This window comes from Helianthus annuus, chromosome 7, assembly GCF_002127325.2.
Source record: "Helianthus annuus cultivar XRQ/B chromosome 7, HanXRQr2.0-SUNRISE, whole genome shotgun sequence".
Classification (NCBI taxonomy): domain Eukaryota; kingdom Viridiplantae; phylum Streptophyta; class Magnoliopsida; order Asterales; family Asteraceae; genus Helianthus; species Helianthus annuus.
In genome coordinates this window covers 139913235-139929861 of record NC_035439.2, presented here as the reverse complement: position 1 = coordinate 139929861, position 16627 = coordinate 139913235, and the positions used below count along the sequence as shown (strand labels likewise).

Below are 16627 nucleotides of genomic sequence, written 5' to 3'. Positions count from 1 at the left end.
CCTTTTGCTTCTTTTCTAATGAACATTTCCCATGTGATCTTTATTTAATTTAGTGAACACAGAATTCTGCAGTTAATTGGTAACTTTTACAGATAAAATTTCAAAAATAAAAAATTGGTGCTTTTCACCCTTTTTCTTACTATTATGTTTCCATTTATTTTGTGGTAGCAAGCATAATGTCTCCTATTTTTATTTTATTTTTTGGATTAGGATAACTGATAACATCTCCTAATTATAAATATTGGGTAAAGGGTAGTGCACTAAAAATGTTATAAAAAAGAGTAAAATGCATGGATAGTCTCTGGGGTCTGGTGAAATTTCACCTTTAGTCCCCAACTTTTCAGAATTACACTCTTAGTCCCTGTGGTTTGACAAGTTGTTACTCGGATAGTCCCTAAGGCGGATGAAGGTTACTCGGATAGTCCCTGTGGTTTGACAAGTTGTTACTTGGATAGTCCCTGTGATTTGACAAGTTGTTACTCAGATAGTCCTTGTCATTTCACACCCACTTAACCAGAAAAACTAACATCCATCCGCTTTGGGGACTATCCGAGTAACAATTTGTCAAACCACAGGGACTAAGAGTGTAATTTTGAAAAGTTGGGGACTAAAGGCGAAATTTCACCAAACCACAGGGACTATCCGTGCATTTTACTCTATAAAAAATGAAAACAAAGTAGCCAAACAGGACAGTCTAGTCATCTAAACATGTATCCAAACAAGACTCTGAAGACAACAGACTCTACTGAAACATCAAACATAAGACAAACATAGACGATCGACGATCATTTAAGACTTGTACCATAAACCGTGTTGTACCCGTATCATCCAAAGCACATCCTCCTTAAAAGCATATATTTGATCACTAGATGCACAAAATATAATTGGATCAAGATACACTATGTCTTGACATTGTTACCGATTTCTTGTCGCTCCATGTACTCGTTTTTGTTACCAAAATGAAATTAAAAAGGGAAATTGGCCTGTAATAATCCCACCTAGACCTTATTGGTCATTAATAATTCCACCTCGGAATATTCCCCCCACCAGTCCCACCTTTGACCTATTTTTCCTACAATGGTTCCCCGTTAAAAAAACTTAACGGAGTTAAGTTTTTTCTCAAATTACAAACAGATTTTTTAGGGCTTTTCATTAGAACGACGATACGAGTCCATTGATGTAAAACTTGCCTCGAAACGGTGCTCCAAACGATGAAAACGAAGCTTCAATTCGGGTGTTTAAATTTCCAATTAACCAAAATCAAGTCACTTGGAGCACCATTTCAAAGTAAGTTTTACATCAATGGACCCGTACCATCGTTCTGATCAAAAGCCCTAAAAAATCTGTTTGTAATTTGGAAAAAATGTTAACTCCGTTAAGTTTTTTTAACGGGGGACCATTGTAGGAAAAATAAGTGAAAGGTGGGACTGGTGGGGGCAATATTCCGAGGTGGGATTATTACAGGTCAATTCCCCAATTAAAAAGCATATCATTGCTTCCTCAAATCTTTCGGTCATCTCATGATTTACTAGAAATTTTTGGTTAAATGGCAAGGCAAAAAGAAGCGTATTGGACTCAGTTTCATGCTCGATTCTCTTTTGATCGCGAGGTATACTTACGTTTTGAAACTATAGTTATGAATTTTTGGACCACATAAATGGACGGTACATAGGACGCTATAACGCTGGATTTTTGTGGAGGCACATATCGAGGACCACCGCGACTTTTCCAAAGTGTAATAGATTGACATTGTTTTCGGGCTTCATACCAAAAGTTAAGGTCTATTGTTAATGATTAGTAGGGTCAAGTGAGTTAAAATGGAAAAAAGTAAAAGTTTGAGGAGCTAAAATTTCAATGGCTAAGGTCTAATGTTGACAAGAATTAGGGGTGTTTAAAAAACTCGTGGCTCGCAGCTCGCTCGAAAAAAGCTTGAAGAAAGCTCGGCTCGAAATTGGCTCGGTTGTTAACGAGCCAGCTCGGCTCGGCTTGTAAACGAGCCGAGCTCAAGCTTAGTCTGGCTCGGCTCGTGAGCCCGTGAGCTCGTGAGCTGGCTCGATAAGGTTTACATCCTTCATTTTTTGTCCCACATCGCTTAGAAAATAAAAACTAAGGGAGTATTTACCCTATAAAAGAAGGTAAAGACAATGTACAAAGTGAATTAACTATTTATATTTGCATATTTAGCCATGTGGTTAAATTAAATGGCAATTATGGCCCTTAGTCTATGAAGAAATTCATTTTTAAGGGTTTTTTATGTAGTAAATTTTGCGGTTTTTTGTTAGTTCGAGTTATATCGAGCCGAGCTAGCTCGAATTCTAGTCGAGTCGAGCTCGAGCCTCAAATCTCAGCTCGATTTGAAATTCGAGCTCGAGCCGAGCCGGCTTGAATCGAGTTCGAGCCGAGCTCGAGTTGGGTCTAGCTCAGCTTGACTTGGCTCGTTTACAGCCCTAACAAGAATGTTTTTATAGTTGGCATTTTGTACCATTGCTGAAATGAGTAACATTACTCTTTCATATAGGTGACGATATGAAAGGGTCTTGCAGGTCGGATAATAAGCCAAAATGGGTCGTTTTGAAAGGGCGTAAGCCGCGTAACAGTTTGACACAATACACTTTGGTGAAAGGGTAATTTTGTAAATAATTAGCCTGCCAAAATGACTCAAGTAGAAAAATTTGTTATTTGGATAATAATCTTGTTGTAATATTGGTATTGTGTGTCACATATGTTAAATTTCTTTTTTATGTTCTTTCTAAACAAATTGATTAGGAGGTTCTATGCATCAAAAATAAACCTTGGTTGACTTTCTATTCGTTTGACCCATATGACCTATTTCCTTTTAAGCTGAGTTTCGGACGATGCACTTGATAAGTTTCTGCGCAGAGAACCGAAAGAATTTGATCTCACGACTACTTGCCTTGGTTTCCTACTACTATGTATTTTAAGCAATCAGAAACTGCTACAATCCCATGTTGACAACCTTACATCCACCACAGCACAACATGTTTGATCAAGAACGCCATATGGCACTTTCTTATTGGTTTAATGTTATTGATCAAGAGCCGCCGTCTATTAGACCCTCGTAGTGGGGCGTTTTTTTAAAAAAAAAATTCAAAAAAAAAAAAACGCCGAAAAACGCCCCATATTCATTACACCTAGGCATTATCGGGCGTTTTCTTTTGAAAAAAAAAAACTCAATCGCGTTGTTTTAAAAACGCTGCGAGACATTTGCACCCACCAATCATTATTGAGCTAACCCCCACATGGTCTGACAACTTAATTAATCGAGGCCCAATTCAATGCTATTTAAGTTTTTAATTAAAAAAAATAATAATTGTTTAATGATTAGAAAGGGCGTTATTGGGCATTATTCCCACTACGCCACTTTTACAATAACGTCCAATAATGCCCCACTACGCCACTTTTACAATAACGTCCAAACGCCCAAGGGTGGGGGCATTATTGAGCTAAACCACTACACATGGTCTTAGTCTAACCGTAGGGAACGTCATGGACCCCACTGGTCATGCGGGGCATAGGCTGCTAAATGGGAATCCTACGTGTCACAAATAGTCATTTTAGAATCCCTCCTATACTATCTCTACCAATTATTATCTATCAACCACATGAGACTCCTGACCCACACCATCTTTCTAGTGCCTACATAATTTGATCTTTCCTTCTTTCGCGCCATCATTAATACTTTACCATACGTCCATACGCACCTCTGGTCGTTTAAGTGGCGCGCGCTTGTGCTCGCCATAGGAATCCCATCATAAATCACACGAACTAGAATTATCATAGATTCATATTTTGTGTGGATGGGTGACATCTCAGCTTCCTACATACACATGGTATGTATTTATTATGATAAGTTTTCAGTGTTACATAGTTGATTGATCACATCGTATTACTACGATTATTAACGTTTGGTGAGTTGATGATATATGTAGGTCCAACATCTTATAGAAAAGTGTTTGATCTTTCAAATGAGCAAAGATGAGTGCATGGAAGCCCTTTCTAAACATGCAAACATCAAAGCAGTCATCACCTCCACTGGTTAGTCGAAAACTCGAAATCTTAATCATGTCCACGTCGATCTTGCATTCACTCGCGACAATAGTTTTAAGCCTGTGTTAGTTCTCGTAGTTCTCAACTTAAAATTGATTATGTAATGAACATGTTTCATATGTATAATTGCAATAGTGTTTCCTTGTTTGTAATAAGAGTAAAATGCCATTTTCGTTCGTCCATTAGGTTTGGCCACTTTTGCGAATTTCGTCCAAAGGTTTGATTTTTCGCATCTGGATTTTTCATGTCATTTTCATCTAACTCGTTAACTTCATCCATTTTTTTAACGTTAATTCAGGGGTATTTTCCTCATTTTAGACATTTAAAATAAAATAAACCTTCTTTATTTGGAAGGGGCGCAACTATTAAGGGGCCCGCGGGGGGGGGGGGGGGGGGGGGGCACTCGACCCCTAGAACTTTTCGCTCAGTAGTGTAATATATGTGGTTTTTGTATAGAAATTTTTGGGTATATACGTTTTCGACCCCCCCCCCCCTCCCGGTCGGAAATCTCAAGCTTTGCCACTGTTTGGAAATACCTCTGACTTCACTTTAAAAAAATGGATGAAGTTAACGAGTTGGATGAAAATGACAAGCTTTCAAACCTTTTGGATCCAGCTGCGAAAAAAATACATTTGGACAAAAGTCGCAAATGTGGTCAAAGTCAAACCTCACGGATGAAAATGGCATTTTACTCTTGTAATAAATACTAACGTGTGCCATTACGCAGTGTGGAATGAGTTAGAGAAAGAGAACAAGGAGTTTTTCGAGTCCTACACGCAGTCTCAGTCGCAGCCTACAAACACGCCAGATTGGATATCTGAAACCGAGACAAATCAACCGATACAGAAGATAATATATGACAATCAAGTAGATAGTTCAGACAGCAATGACAAGTAACAACCATACATATACAACAGTCTTTAGTATATATAAGTATATAACTCGCTAGTTGCTTACATATATATCTCTAGCCAACTAGTCGTTTGACGAATATTCAACGCGCCATGGGCCCCACCCGTGGTATGATAAGAATAACTTATGTGTATATTCCATTATTCCAAATCTGCATACCTGAATTATGAACTTTGGTCCTGGAATCTTTGTGAACCGGTTTTGTTTGATTTATAATTTGTTTTGTATTTTTGTAAGAGTGAATTTCAAGAATTGTCCTTTATCTTTATACCCATTTTCAGGCGTTGTCCTTTATTTCAAAATTGACGAGTTTTGTCCTTTATATTTTCATATCATACACGTTTTGTCCTTTAGGCCTAACTCAGTTAGTTTTTTCAGTTAAATTTGGTCACGTGCTTTGCATATGAGGGCATTTTTGTCAATTCAAAGGTTGCAGAAGCTTTGAGCTGTAAATCTGCGGTTGAACTTACCTTTGAATTGACAAAAATGCCCTCATATGCAAAGCACGTGACCAAATTTAACTGAAAAAACTAACTGGGTTAGGCCTAAAGGACAAAACCTGTATGATATGAAAACATAAAGGACAAAACTCGTCAATTTTGAACATAAAGGAAAACGCCTGAAAATGGCTATAAAGATAAAGGACAATTCTTGAAATTCACTCTTTTTGTAATGTAAATACAAATGTAGCTAAACTGTTGGGTCCATCAGTTGTCAATTGCATATGCCTTTTCGAACGGGAAATCTGAAGCAACGGCCTAAAATACTTGTAGCGTAACATCTCGCAAAAACCTTATCAAATTCGCTTTTCGTTTTCCTGTTATGCAAGTTACGTGTTGTTTCGATTCGACTGTTGTATTTTTCTAGTATTTCGGTTTTCCAAGGGTCTGGAAACAATCGGCTGAAATCGTTGGTCATTAATCAGTTATGTAACACCTTGGTTCATATTCTGTTGCTGTCACCTTAATTACTTGCATAACTTATCAATCTAATATAACTTGATTTAATATTAAGAGTTAAATGACATTTTAGTCCCTGTGGTTTGGGCCATTTTGCCAGTTTAGTCTAAAGGTTTGAAACGTTGCCATTTTAGTCCAAATAGTTTCAAACGTCGTCATTTTAGTCCAGTTAACTCCATCCATTTTTTCTGTTAACTAGAAGGGCAATTCGGTCATTTTATATGTAATTTTGTTAACTAGAAGGGCAATTCAGCCATATAAAATGAACGAATTGCCCTTCTAGTTAATAGAAAAAATAGATGGAGTTAACCCAGTGAACTAAAATGGCAACATTTGAAACTATTTGGACTAAAATGGCAACGTTTCAAACCTTTGGACTAAACTGGCAAAATGGCCCAAACCACATGGACTAAACTGACATTTAACTCTAACGGAAGAGTAACTTTACCTGCCCCTAATGAACAACTGACTGATTTTGTATCATTTAAAATGTTGTAAATTGTTTCGCAACATCAATAAAAGGCCTTGACGACGTAAGTGAAAGCATATAGTGTCACTATCATACAATTTATTATCGGTCAGTGGGTCATAGTTTGGATTATAGAAAATACGTCGTTTTGAATAGGAAATATGTCGTTTTGAATAGGAAATACATCGTTTTGATGAAGTATGTATGAACGTTTACCCTTGTAATGATGGTTCTTCACATTTAATATTAACTTTTGAAACAAAATAAATACATAATGAGAACATTTATGATGTAGTAAGGTACACATTAACATGAACAATGGTCTCAACACCATCAGTAGTGTGTTCATCCACCTGAGGTAAACTCTCAATAGTGGCATACCCTTTGGCCTCTTCATACTTTCCAGTCCCACCTATAACCGCAATATGAGACACTTCCGAAGCTGTTCGGTGGACCCCGAAGAAGCTAATCGTGTCGTCCACCTCGTGATCGCCACCATGGAACAAAGTTGTTAGTGCAAATGTGTGGCTGCTGCCATCTAATGAACTTGAGAGGTAAAAACCTTGTCCTCTGCCTATCACCCCTGTCCCTAGCTCGTTTCCTTCGGTCAACTCGTTGTCGATGACGGTGATTGACCCGAACATGAGTTGTTCCAAGGTTATGCCGGCTGGAAGCTGACCCGCGGTGACAAATGGTAAGTTGTGTCCTCCGTTGACGACATTGTTGTTGCCCGTGTTTTGGAGGACAGTGCTGGACTCAGGGTTGTTCGGGTTATTCGCGTTAAACCCGGCTAGGAATGGGAGGTTGTTATTGTTGACTATACCGTTGATGTTGCTAAGCGGGATTCCACCGGTGATCGGGAAAACTTGACTGTTTGGGCTCGAAAACGGCACTACGTTTGCATCGGAGGTCGCAACAATCCCCGCGACCACTCTACTAGTAGCATGAGACCCTCCTAGAACATCATGCATAAAGAAACTTAAAGTTGGATGTTCAGCACCGGTGGAAGTTGCCACCGGTGCCACATTGGCAGTCCCTGTTGCGGCTGCTTTAACACCAGCAGCCGCAACAGAACTCGTTACACTTGGTAACGAGCCAGGACTAGGATTAACAATTGGTGCGGGCGTGTTGGTAGTGGGGATGTCGTCGGCTGGTAGGTTAGGGGTGGGGTCCTTTTGAGGTGCCACATTAGGGGAATCAACCTCGTTTACTGGACCAAACGGGCCGTTTTCACTAGCTGGAAATGAAGTTGTATCAACGAGGATGCGGGTTCCGCTAGCACATCTAAGAGAGATGGCTAGTAAAAAAAAGCTAAGTGTAGATAAGTATAGGTTAAGATTGGCCATTTGTATACAGTAATATTTGTGTTTCATGCAATATTGGCTATGGGTATATATTGTATATATACTTGGTGAGATGGGTATGGAGTTGTTGTGTTTAGTGGTTTGGTTTATAAGCATATTTGGTCACTTCAATAACCAAGGGAGTATCTTTGTGTTTTTAAATAGATAAAGGAGTCAAAGTAGTTAAGTTGTTTAATTTACTTTTTTTTTTTTTTATAATTGGTGATTACACATTTGATCATTCAGAATTGAGTAAATTGCCAAAACTATCTCTGAGTTTTGGGCATGTTTGTCATTTCCATCTAAAACAACTTTTTTGTACAATATAGTTTTTCACTTTTTGTTATTTTTGGCCATTTTCATCCAAACGTCTAATTTGTTTTATTTTTTCTATCAAACATTTGGATGAAAATGACAAAAAATCACAAATATGAGGGACGATTTTGACAAAAAAAGTCAGATGTTTGATGAAAATGGCAAAAAAATCCCAAAAGTGAAGGACTATATGGTACAAAAATGTTGTTTTTGATGAAAATGACAAACATGTTCAAACCTTAGGGACGATTTTGGCAATTTACTCTTCAGAATTATATTAATTACAACATATTTCGTAATGTTAACCAAGTTAACAATGGCAAATTACACTACATAAAATCCCAAATTTTCTTAAAAAAAAGAAGGTTTATTTTAATGTAACCACCAGCTTATATAGCTTAGGTGAAAAAAAAAACAAATAAAATGCCAATAGTGAGACATAGGTTTTAAATAAGTAAATATTTGTTTTGTTTTTAGGTACTATAATCGGAGAGCTGAAACTTCTATGTGTTTCTATATCTTTGTGTATTTACTAGTATTCAAAAGAGTAAGTTATAACTTATAATGATATAGGATTGTAAGAGATTTCTTTTGGGTTTACTTTTTGTAGAAGTTTAAATTAAATAGGTTAATTAAAAAATTGAAATAGAGTCCAATTGTTGTTGACCCGCTAAAAAACAAGACTTTTTTAGGTTATCGAACTCGCTTAAAACTAAAACACATTTAATTCTTAAATTTGTAGATGTATAATAACATAAGGACATAGCTCACTCGTGTAAGGAAAATTGACCATTGTGGTGTGCAACGTAATGGTGGATTTAAGGTACATCGTCTCTTCTAAAATTATATTGTGCAGCTAGGACCCTAAACCAGTTAAAAAAAGAAACTCAAAATCGTCTCTTCTAAATACATCAATTGTAATTCCTTTATCTATATGAATGGAGAATAAAACCATCATCCATGTTGAAAGCAAGAATTGACAAAGGGTTATATCGCAAGGAACCCCGCGTATTGAAGTTAGCTAATTTACCCACCATCTTCTGTAATTGGAATTTTGAACTTCTATATGTTCCATTAGGTGAACTTAGGTCCATGATTCCCCTTACATTTTGGAAGTTTAGGCAGAGCTTTTCCATCTCACTTTAAGATAGTCTTCATACTTATCACCAAATTTTGTATTGGTTAATCATTAATACGATTCTCGCTTATTGACGCAACCATCTCGATCCATATAAACATGTCTAGATCAAAACAATTAATTTGCATACTCTTTACAACCCTAAAAACTATAGGAATTATAATTATTATGGAAAGAAATGTAGGGATACCCTATAAGTAGAATTGAAACCTAATCTAGTTATGATCTTTCTTTTTATCATTGTCATGAGGCTCATCGTTTTTCGACTTTTGCTCCCTCTCTAGTCTCGAGTTTCCTCTGGCAATTCTCTCATTGATCCAACTAATAGCATCAGCAAAAACAATATCGGTGTTTTCAGTAAATTCCCCATAAGTGAGTGCATGCCACATTTTCGGGTACAACTTGAAGGTCTTGTCGGTACTAGAAGCATTCTCGTATAACAATTTACTCGTCAAAGGATCGGTTACCTTGTCATCTTCTCCATGCACAATCAAGAACGCCATTGTCACATCTTTTAACTTTTTTTCAAGGTCAACAGTCACAGTATACAACTCCATAGCAGTTTGCAGGCGTACGCGACCTTTGTAGCATAACGGATTATCGCGAATCTATATATCACCAGGAAAACCAGTATATACATGCTTAAAATCATTAATCATGACAAATAAATCAAAAAAAAAAAAAGATAAATTCAACACAGATTCTTTAATTACTTCCTGTCTAATTTTAGGATCTCTGAAGGCAAGCTCAACAATATCGTCACCCGGGACAATTTTCCATGTTGGTATGAATTTTCTAAGTTGTGTTAGAACATTAAACATAATTGGTGATGGTTTCATATTGTCTGCAATCTGTAAAGTTAAACATAAAATGTTACGGGACAATAAGAGTAAGAAACATTAAGACATAAGACTTAACTAATAAACGACTAGCACATGGTGTATGGACTGAATCTGACAAGGAGATGATATCTTAGGGGTTAAAGAGTACAACGAATTTTAACTTTGTAAACTTTACCATTTTAATCTTTCTTTTTCTTTTATTCTTTCATTCTTTTGACAATCGTAAACTACTATTATATTAATGTATTCATATATAATTGTCAAACTTTCTATTTTTTATTACATTAAAAACATGTTAGTTGCTTAAACCCTTTACTAAAAGGAAATAATGTTGTTAAAATTGCTAAGACATTACTAGTAAAAAGAAAATAAAAAGATTAAAATCTAAAATTGCTAACAATAACTAGAGGATAGAGAGTGTACACACCTTACACATGGGTGCGACCAAGACTCCACCATCCCAAAAATCTGGTTTCTTTAAATGCAACCGAAGCACCATTGCTCCTCCCATAGATTCTCCAAGCAGTATTCTCAATTTATTTTTATTCTCTTTCCTTTCTGCAAACACATAAAAGAAAAAAAGTTTGAATTCAGCTGATCAAGATGAAAACTAAATATTTTGTTTATGACAAGACTGAACAATGGATTGGACCGGAAATCGGACCTCTAACTAGTTCGACTAGTATGGATTAAATCGACACTGTTTGAATCACATAGTTAACTAGTTTTTGGTTGAACTTATAAGCTTTCAATACACATATGAAAGTGTTACGCTAATCAAGAAGCATGTTGATCTCTATATATCTGTGGTCAAATTAAATTAAATACTCAATCTTCCGAATAAATCTCTTTGTTATTTTATATTTTTCTTTAAAAATAACATAATTTTATTCTATTTAAATATAAACAACATAGCAATATATTATTTAAATCTTATGTAATCTATAAATATAACCTGATATCTTCGAGTTTGGTTCAACCAATTCGACCAATCCAATTAATGAACCAAGAGTGATCATTTTAGGGATGAGCATTTGGGAATTGTTACTGGTGCCGAAATTTTTCGGTATCGATTCGGTACTCACTTTTTGGTGTTTTTGGTACCGGTATTTTCAGTTCGGTACAATACCGGTATTTTACAGAATTTTACACACAAATGTTGGTACTGTCACGGTACCGGTACCGTACAGTGCAATACTGAACATTTCGGTATAGTACCGATACCCATATTTGACGATTTTCGGTACCGGTATTTTATCCCTAGACCATTTTATCGATCTAGTTTTATAAACATCGCCAAAAATAAAAACAAACCTCAACCCAAATTTTATAAAAGTAAAACAACTAAATAAAACTTACCACAAATGTTTGTGAAATGTTGAGAACAGTCTTCAACAAGATCATCAAAACGAGAGATGAAACCCTTAATTCCATCAGATTTTCCATGCCCTTGATTATCTATTCCATAAACTCCAAATCCAGCCTTTACAAGCCTCATTGCAGCTCCTGCTAATTCAAATCATTCATAATATTTGTATACATAAAATATTTTTACAAGCCTCATTGATTTTTTTCTTATCGTGATAGAAGTACTACGTCATGGTTTGTTTTTCATTGCATCCTTTTTAGTATCCAGGTTTCTAACTTATATATTTATAATACTTTAGAATTGATCTCACCTTTCATGGAGACACTACACTCCATAGCATATCCATGGTTAAGAAATACTAAAGCTTTTGGTTCAGAATCAACTGGAATCCATCGACACGTAAAGAGCTTTTTTCCCTTTAAATTCGTAATAAATTCCTGAAAATATTGGCAGAAATTTGATACATTCATGCATGATATCTTACGGAATTGAAAAACCAAGTATTATGATGAAAAAACAATATTAACATGTTATATGTACCTCCTCGTATTTGACATTTGAAGAATCAGTCGTCTAAAGATTGTGTAAAACAAAAAAAAACAAAAAAGAATTTGTCAGATCAACCACTTAATGAGACATATATCATGTGAAATTGAAAAAAACACAGATGATAGAAGGTTAGAAACATACCATGAAACAAAGTGTGTTTGAGAAAATACAATGTTGTTTTGATTGATCCAAAAATATTAGAAGAGAGAGAGAGAGAAATTATAGAATCTGAAGATGAAGTGCTTACACAAGAAGAAGGTTGACCCTACTTATATGGAGATGAGAAGTAGGGTGGTGTTTTAGGATTGGGTTGATTGACCGTTTCTTAACTACTAAAATATGGAGGTTGCATATGTGCTCCATAATATATTAGTTTATAATGCGGGTCAAACCGTTTAATAGCTTTAAAAATTTTCATTGATTTAACTTGTTAATTAAGATAATAATAGTACACACAAGGAAGGTTATTAGTTTATGTATAGTAACGGATTATTCAAAATTTCATAATTTTTTTTAACGGCAAATTTCTTTACTCCTGTTGTCGGTGAGACTTGAACTCAAGACTTCCTTCTCCCAAGGTGCTTAAATGTTTTGTCTTTGCCAATTGACCACCACCCTATTAGTTCATAAAATATTATCTGTAACACCCCAACCCGGAAGGGCTGACGTGTCATAATAATGGTAACATAAACAAAAGTCATAATTCCATTTATTTATTTGATAAGGATACAACCACACGACCATTAAAATTAAGATTAATATACAAGCGGAGATATTCATCTTAATTAACTAACATCTTCAGATTTATTCCTAGGCTTTATTCTTCTCTCTTTTCCCCTCCCAAAGTAACCTGTGGACCTGTATATACAAAAAGTTTACGGAATGAGCCGAATGCTCAGTACGGAATTTTAGGCTCAAATAACAGATAATGCTTTATATGAAATCTTATCCGGATGGAACCTTATGCGAAAATGATACGATGCAAGAACATAATTTCATAATCATATCTTACGGATGTACCCATGAGCAAACTTAAAACGTGACAATACACAGGTAGCTACTCCTGCATAATTATCACATGAGATGGCGAATTGGCATACCCGTTATCCACCTCCTTATACTTAAATCCTAGGACCGATCCATACGCCTCCTAATAGCCTTATGTACCACACTTGTACTTAAGAGACGTCGTGAACTGATCTCTCCGTCACGGATGGAGCACATGATGTCGATGCCGCAACAACATGCTCGTGGGACACTCCACGAGAAGCGATACTCAGGGTATCAGAGTACAAATGGTCTTATTTACATAACTTATAAAACTTATTTTCATAACAAAACGGAACATATATTGGAACATGCGATAATGAGTATAACATAATACTATCGCATGACATGAAAGCTAAATCAAATGATTAGGATAGGAATCGAACGGACTGTCAAATGAATCGATAATCAAAGACGTGAGGAGTTTTTAACAGATATAGTAATTTAGTGGTTTTATAACAATTTGAATATGAAGCAATAAAGAGTGGGGTAAGGATCCGTACCTTAATAACTCCAAAGTGAAGCTACCTTGTGCTAATCTTTTAGATTTATATGGGCAGAGTTTAGACTACTGATTAATCTTTTAACCTAATTTAAATAACATGCACACAAACTAGGTTAGTAACTTAATACAGCATTTACGATAACTCACGAGATCAAATTCTCACAACGAACGACAAAGTGCGATACTTAAACATCCATCGAATTAACGACGAACGACAAAGTACGATACTTAAACTCGTCCATCGAATTAACGACGAACGACAAAGTACGATACTTAAACTCATCCATCGAATTAACGACGAACGACAAAGTATAACCCTAATGTGGGCAGCACTTAAACATCCATTGGATATATTGATCGATCGGACAATGAATCGTAATAGCGATCGAGTTATTACCCTGATTGCGGCAGCACTTCGTGAATTAGTGTGTGTTGTGGACTGATTTAACTATAACTCGACGTACACAGAACTTATGAGCGTCGTTTCAACTTCCCAGATCAAATCCCAATGTCCTCTATTTATACTAATTTTTGGGACATGCCTACCTACCTGCTTGACATGCCTACCTACCTGCTTGACATGCCTACCTACCTGCTTGATTGACATGCCTACCTACCTGCTTGACATGCCTACCTACCTGCTTGACATGCCTACCTACCTGCTTGATTGACATGCCTACCTACTTGCTTGATTGACATGCTTGGGTGTCTTAATTAGGGTTTTCTAGTGGTTAATTTATAAATTACTATTATTCTTTTTATTTCTAGAATAATGATTTTAAATTTATGGGCATTACATTATCTATTTGAATTTGTGAAAGGAAAAGAGAGTTAGGGGCTGTTTGGTAGCTTCTGAATGGTCACTAATAGGCTACCTCTTAATGGAACCATTAAGAATTTTACTAATCAGAAGATAGAAGAATGTGACATGTGATGATTTACCATTCAGAGGTTACCTTTTAACCATTCAGACTTGAGGTTACCTCTTATTCATTCAGAGGTTTTAAACCATTAAGAGGTAGCATCTGAATGGTCATTAAGAGGCTACCAAACAGCCCCTTATAGATTGAATAAAGCTAGAATAAATGATTAAAAACTAAATTAGTTGCATGCAAAAAAATATTTTCTCAATTACAAACAGGGCGGTAAACGAGTTAAACCGTTCATGTGTTACTTGATACTAACTCATTGAAAGCTGGAATCGAGCCAAAGTTAAATGAGCTTGAGCTTTGGTCTGAAAGTAAGTTTGTTTAATAAACGAGCCCTGGACCGAGCTTCACTTATCGAACTAGAGCTGGCTTGTGAGCCTGAACAAGCTTGTTATTTATATTATTTTTATTTGATATATTAAATTTTATATTTATACAATCACTATTTGTATACATAGAGTTATGATAAAAATAAATAAATGATATATAATATGATACATATATACACATACATATATTATACTTATAAATATATTAAAAAAATAATTATAAATACACAAAAATTTAATTAATTAATAAATAACAAACGAGTTAAGTTTGAGCTCGGCCTTCCCAACTCATTTACAACCCTAAGTATACAAGTGGAGTAAAATTTCGTTTGCTAACACAATTTAGACTTAAGTAATATCATATTTACTCAACAAAATTTTCTATTAATATATATTAAACAATAGTTTTATATTTATAAACAAGAAGATATATTGAACAATACTTAAAGAGTAAAATTTGGTGTAATTTAAGACTAGTGTTATGTAACATTTACCGTTAAAAAAAACAATACTTAAGAGTAAAAACTATACTCCACGCATAGATTTAAGTACTTCTTTTAAGGGGTGTTGTGAGGATTTATTTGAGTTTTATATGAAATGTGGTATTGGGGTTGAGGTGGCTAGATATGACGTTGTCTTGCGGCTTCGAGCCCTTGTCCGCACACTCCATGGTCTATGTGGCTTGGACGTTGGGAATTCCAAGCTCCATAACGATTGGTCTAAAATTCTTGCATTTGTATGTTCAAGTGGCTAATTCATCATCATTCATGTTTTCTACTTGATGTTTTCTTTAATAAGCAGAGTTCATTAAAGGAACACTTTGAGATTATCTCTGTTAAAATACTGGTATATTATCCAGTATAAATGTGCCTAGTTTATATTTTACACTTTATATTGTTTTAACCTTGTTCCTTTATTTTGTTTGTGAGGTTTGGTTTTAGGCTGCTGCTGTTGGGCTGCTGCTCTCTTGCATTTGGGCTGCTGCTCCCGTCCGTTGTTGCTGGGCTTGCGTGTGTGGGCTCATGACAACCGTCATGAGCTGTCTAGGGTTTGTGTCCTATTTCTTTCGGTGGCTCCAGAAGCTTCAGACACGAGCTCTTCATTTGCTGTGCTCATCTCTTTATTCACCTGCTTTGGTTCCCTATCCTCACACGTTCATACGTGAGTCTAGGGTGCACCTTCTACTTGTTCCGATCATCCTTGTGGAGATCTTATTTACTTTTGTTTGGTTATTAATCTGTGATGACAGATTTGATTCAATCACTGTATTTGTGCTAAGATTTCATAATAAAACCTTTGATTCATAAACTCTGACATGGTATCAGAGCTCCGAGGTTGAATCGGTGCTCTGGTGTTCTTCCGCTGCTTCTCTTGAAGGTCTGATTCTCTGTGAATCAACCTAGGGTTTCCGGTACTTGAAGATCTGGTAGTTTGTGTGTCTGCCGTCTTCAAATCACGGTGTTTTCATTCTCTTCTGGCTGCTGTGTTTGAAACCCTAATTTATAGGTTTTTAGGCTCTGGTTCTGGTGCTTGGTTATTGGTATCGACGCTGCTCGTGAGGAAAAAGAACCCTATTTTGGGTTTCTGCTCTGCTCTTAGAAGAAGGCCCTCGTTAGTCCCTCTTTGGGCAAACTAACAGGACCCGGTTTGGTTTCTCAGATCAAACGCTTGTAACCCTAAGTGAAGGTTACAAGCCTTGATCCTCTAAGGACTTTGCACCCGCTGTGAGATTGTTCCTCCCTTATCTCTTTAATTTTTATATTGCATCACTGTGTCTTGGAGTCTAGGCATTCTTGATACCGGATTTAGGCTAAACCGGTTTTGATTATTGGGACACAGAGAGGGTTCACTCT

The 16627-nt window shown here is 36.1% G+C and overlaps 3 protein-coding genes across 3 annotated transcripts; 1 reads left to right on the top strand and 2 right to left on the bottom strand.

The window, feature by feature from the left end:
* The first annotated feature begins 3682 nt into the window (after nt 1-3682).
* Nucleotides 3683-5204, top strand: LOC110867392. Its single transcript, XM_022116442.2, has 3 exons — nt 3683-3851; nt 3951-4056; nt 4796-5204. Exons 1-3 carry the CDS (start codon nt 3819-3821, stop codon nt 4963-4965), a joined length of 309 nt encoding a protein of 102 aa, XP_021972134.1. The 5' UTR covers nt 3683-3818; the 3' UTR covers nt 4966-5204.
* Nucleotides 5205-6613: 1409 nt separating this feature from the next.
* On the bottom strand, nt 6614-7759 carry LOC110868795 (dirigent protein 24). Its single transcript, XM_022118050.2, has one exon. It carries the CDS (start codon nt 7752-7754, stop codon nt 6693-6695), a length of 1062 nt encoding a protein of 353 aa, XP_021973742.1. The 5' UTR covers nt 7755-7759; the 3' UTR covers nt 6614-6692.
* A 1515-nt stretch (nt 7760-9274) lies between these two features.
* On the bottom strand, nt 9275-12493 carry LOC110868796 (caffeoylshikimate esterase). The gene is made up of 7 exons (XM_022118052.2): nt 12106-12493; nt 11956-11988; nt 11726-11852; nt 11406-11552; nt 10474-10604; nt 9918-10055; nt 9275-9812 (listed from the first exon to the last, which is right to left on the bottom strand). The coding sequence occupies exons 1-7, from the start codon at nt 12106-12108 to the stop codon at nt 9420-9422; spliced, it is 972 nt and encodes a 323-aa protein (XP_021973744.1). The 5' UTR covers nt 12109-12493; the 3' UTR covers nt 9275-9419.
* Nucleotides 12494-16627: the final 4134 nt, after the last annotated feature.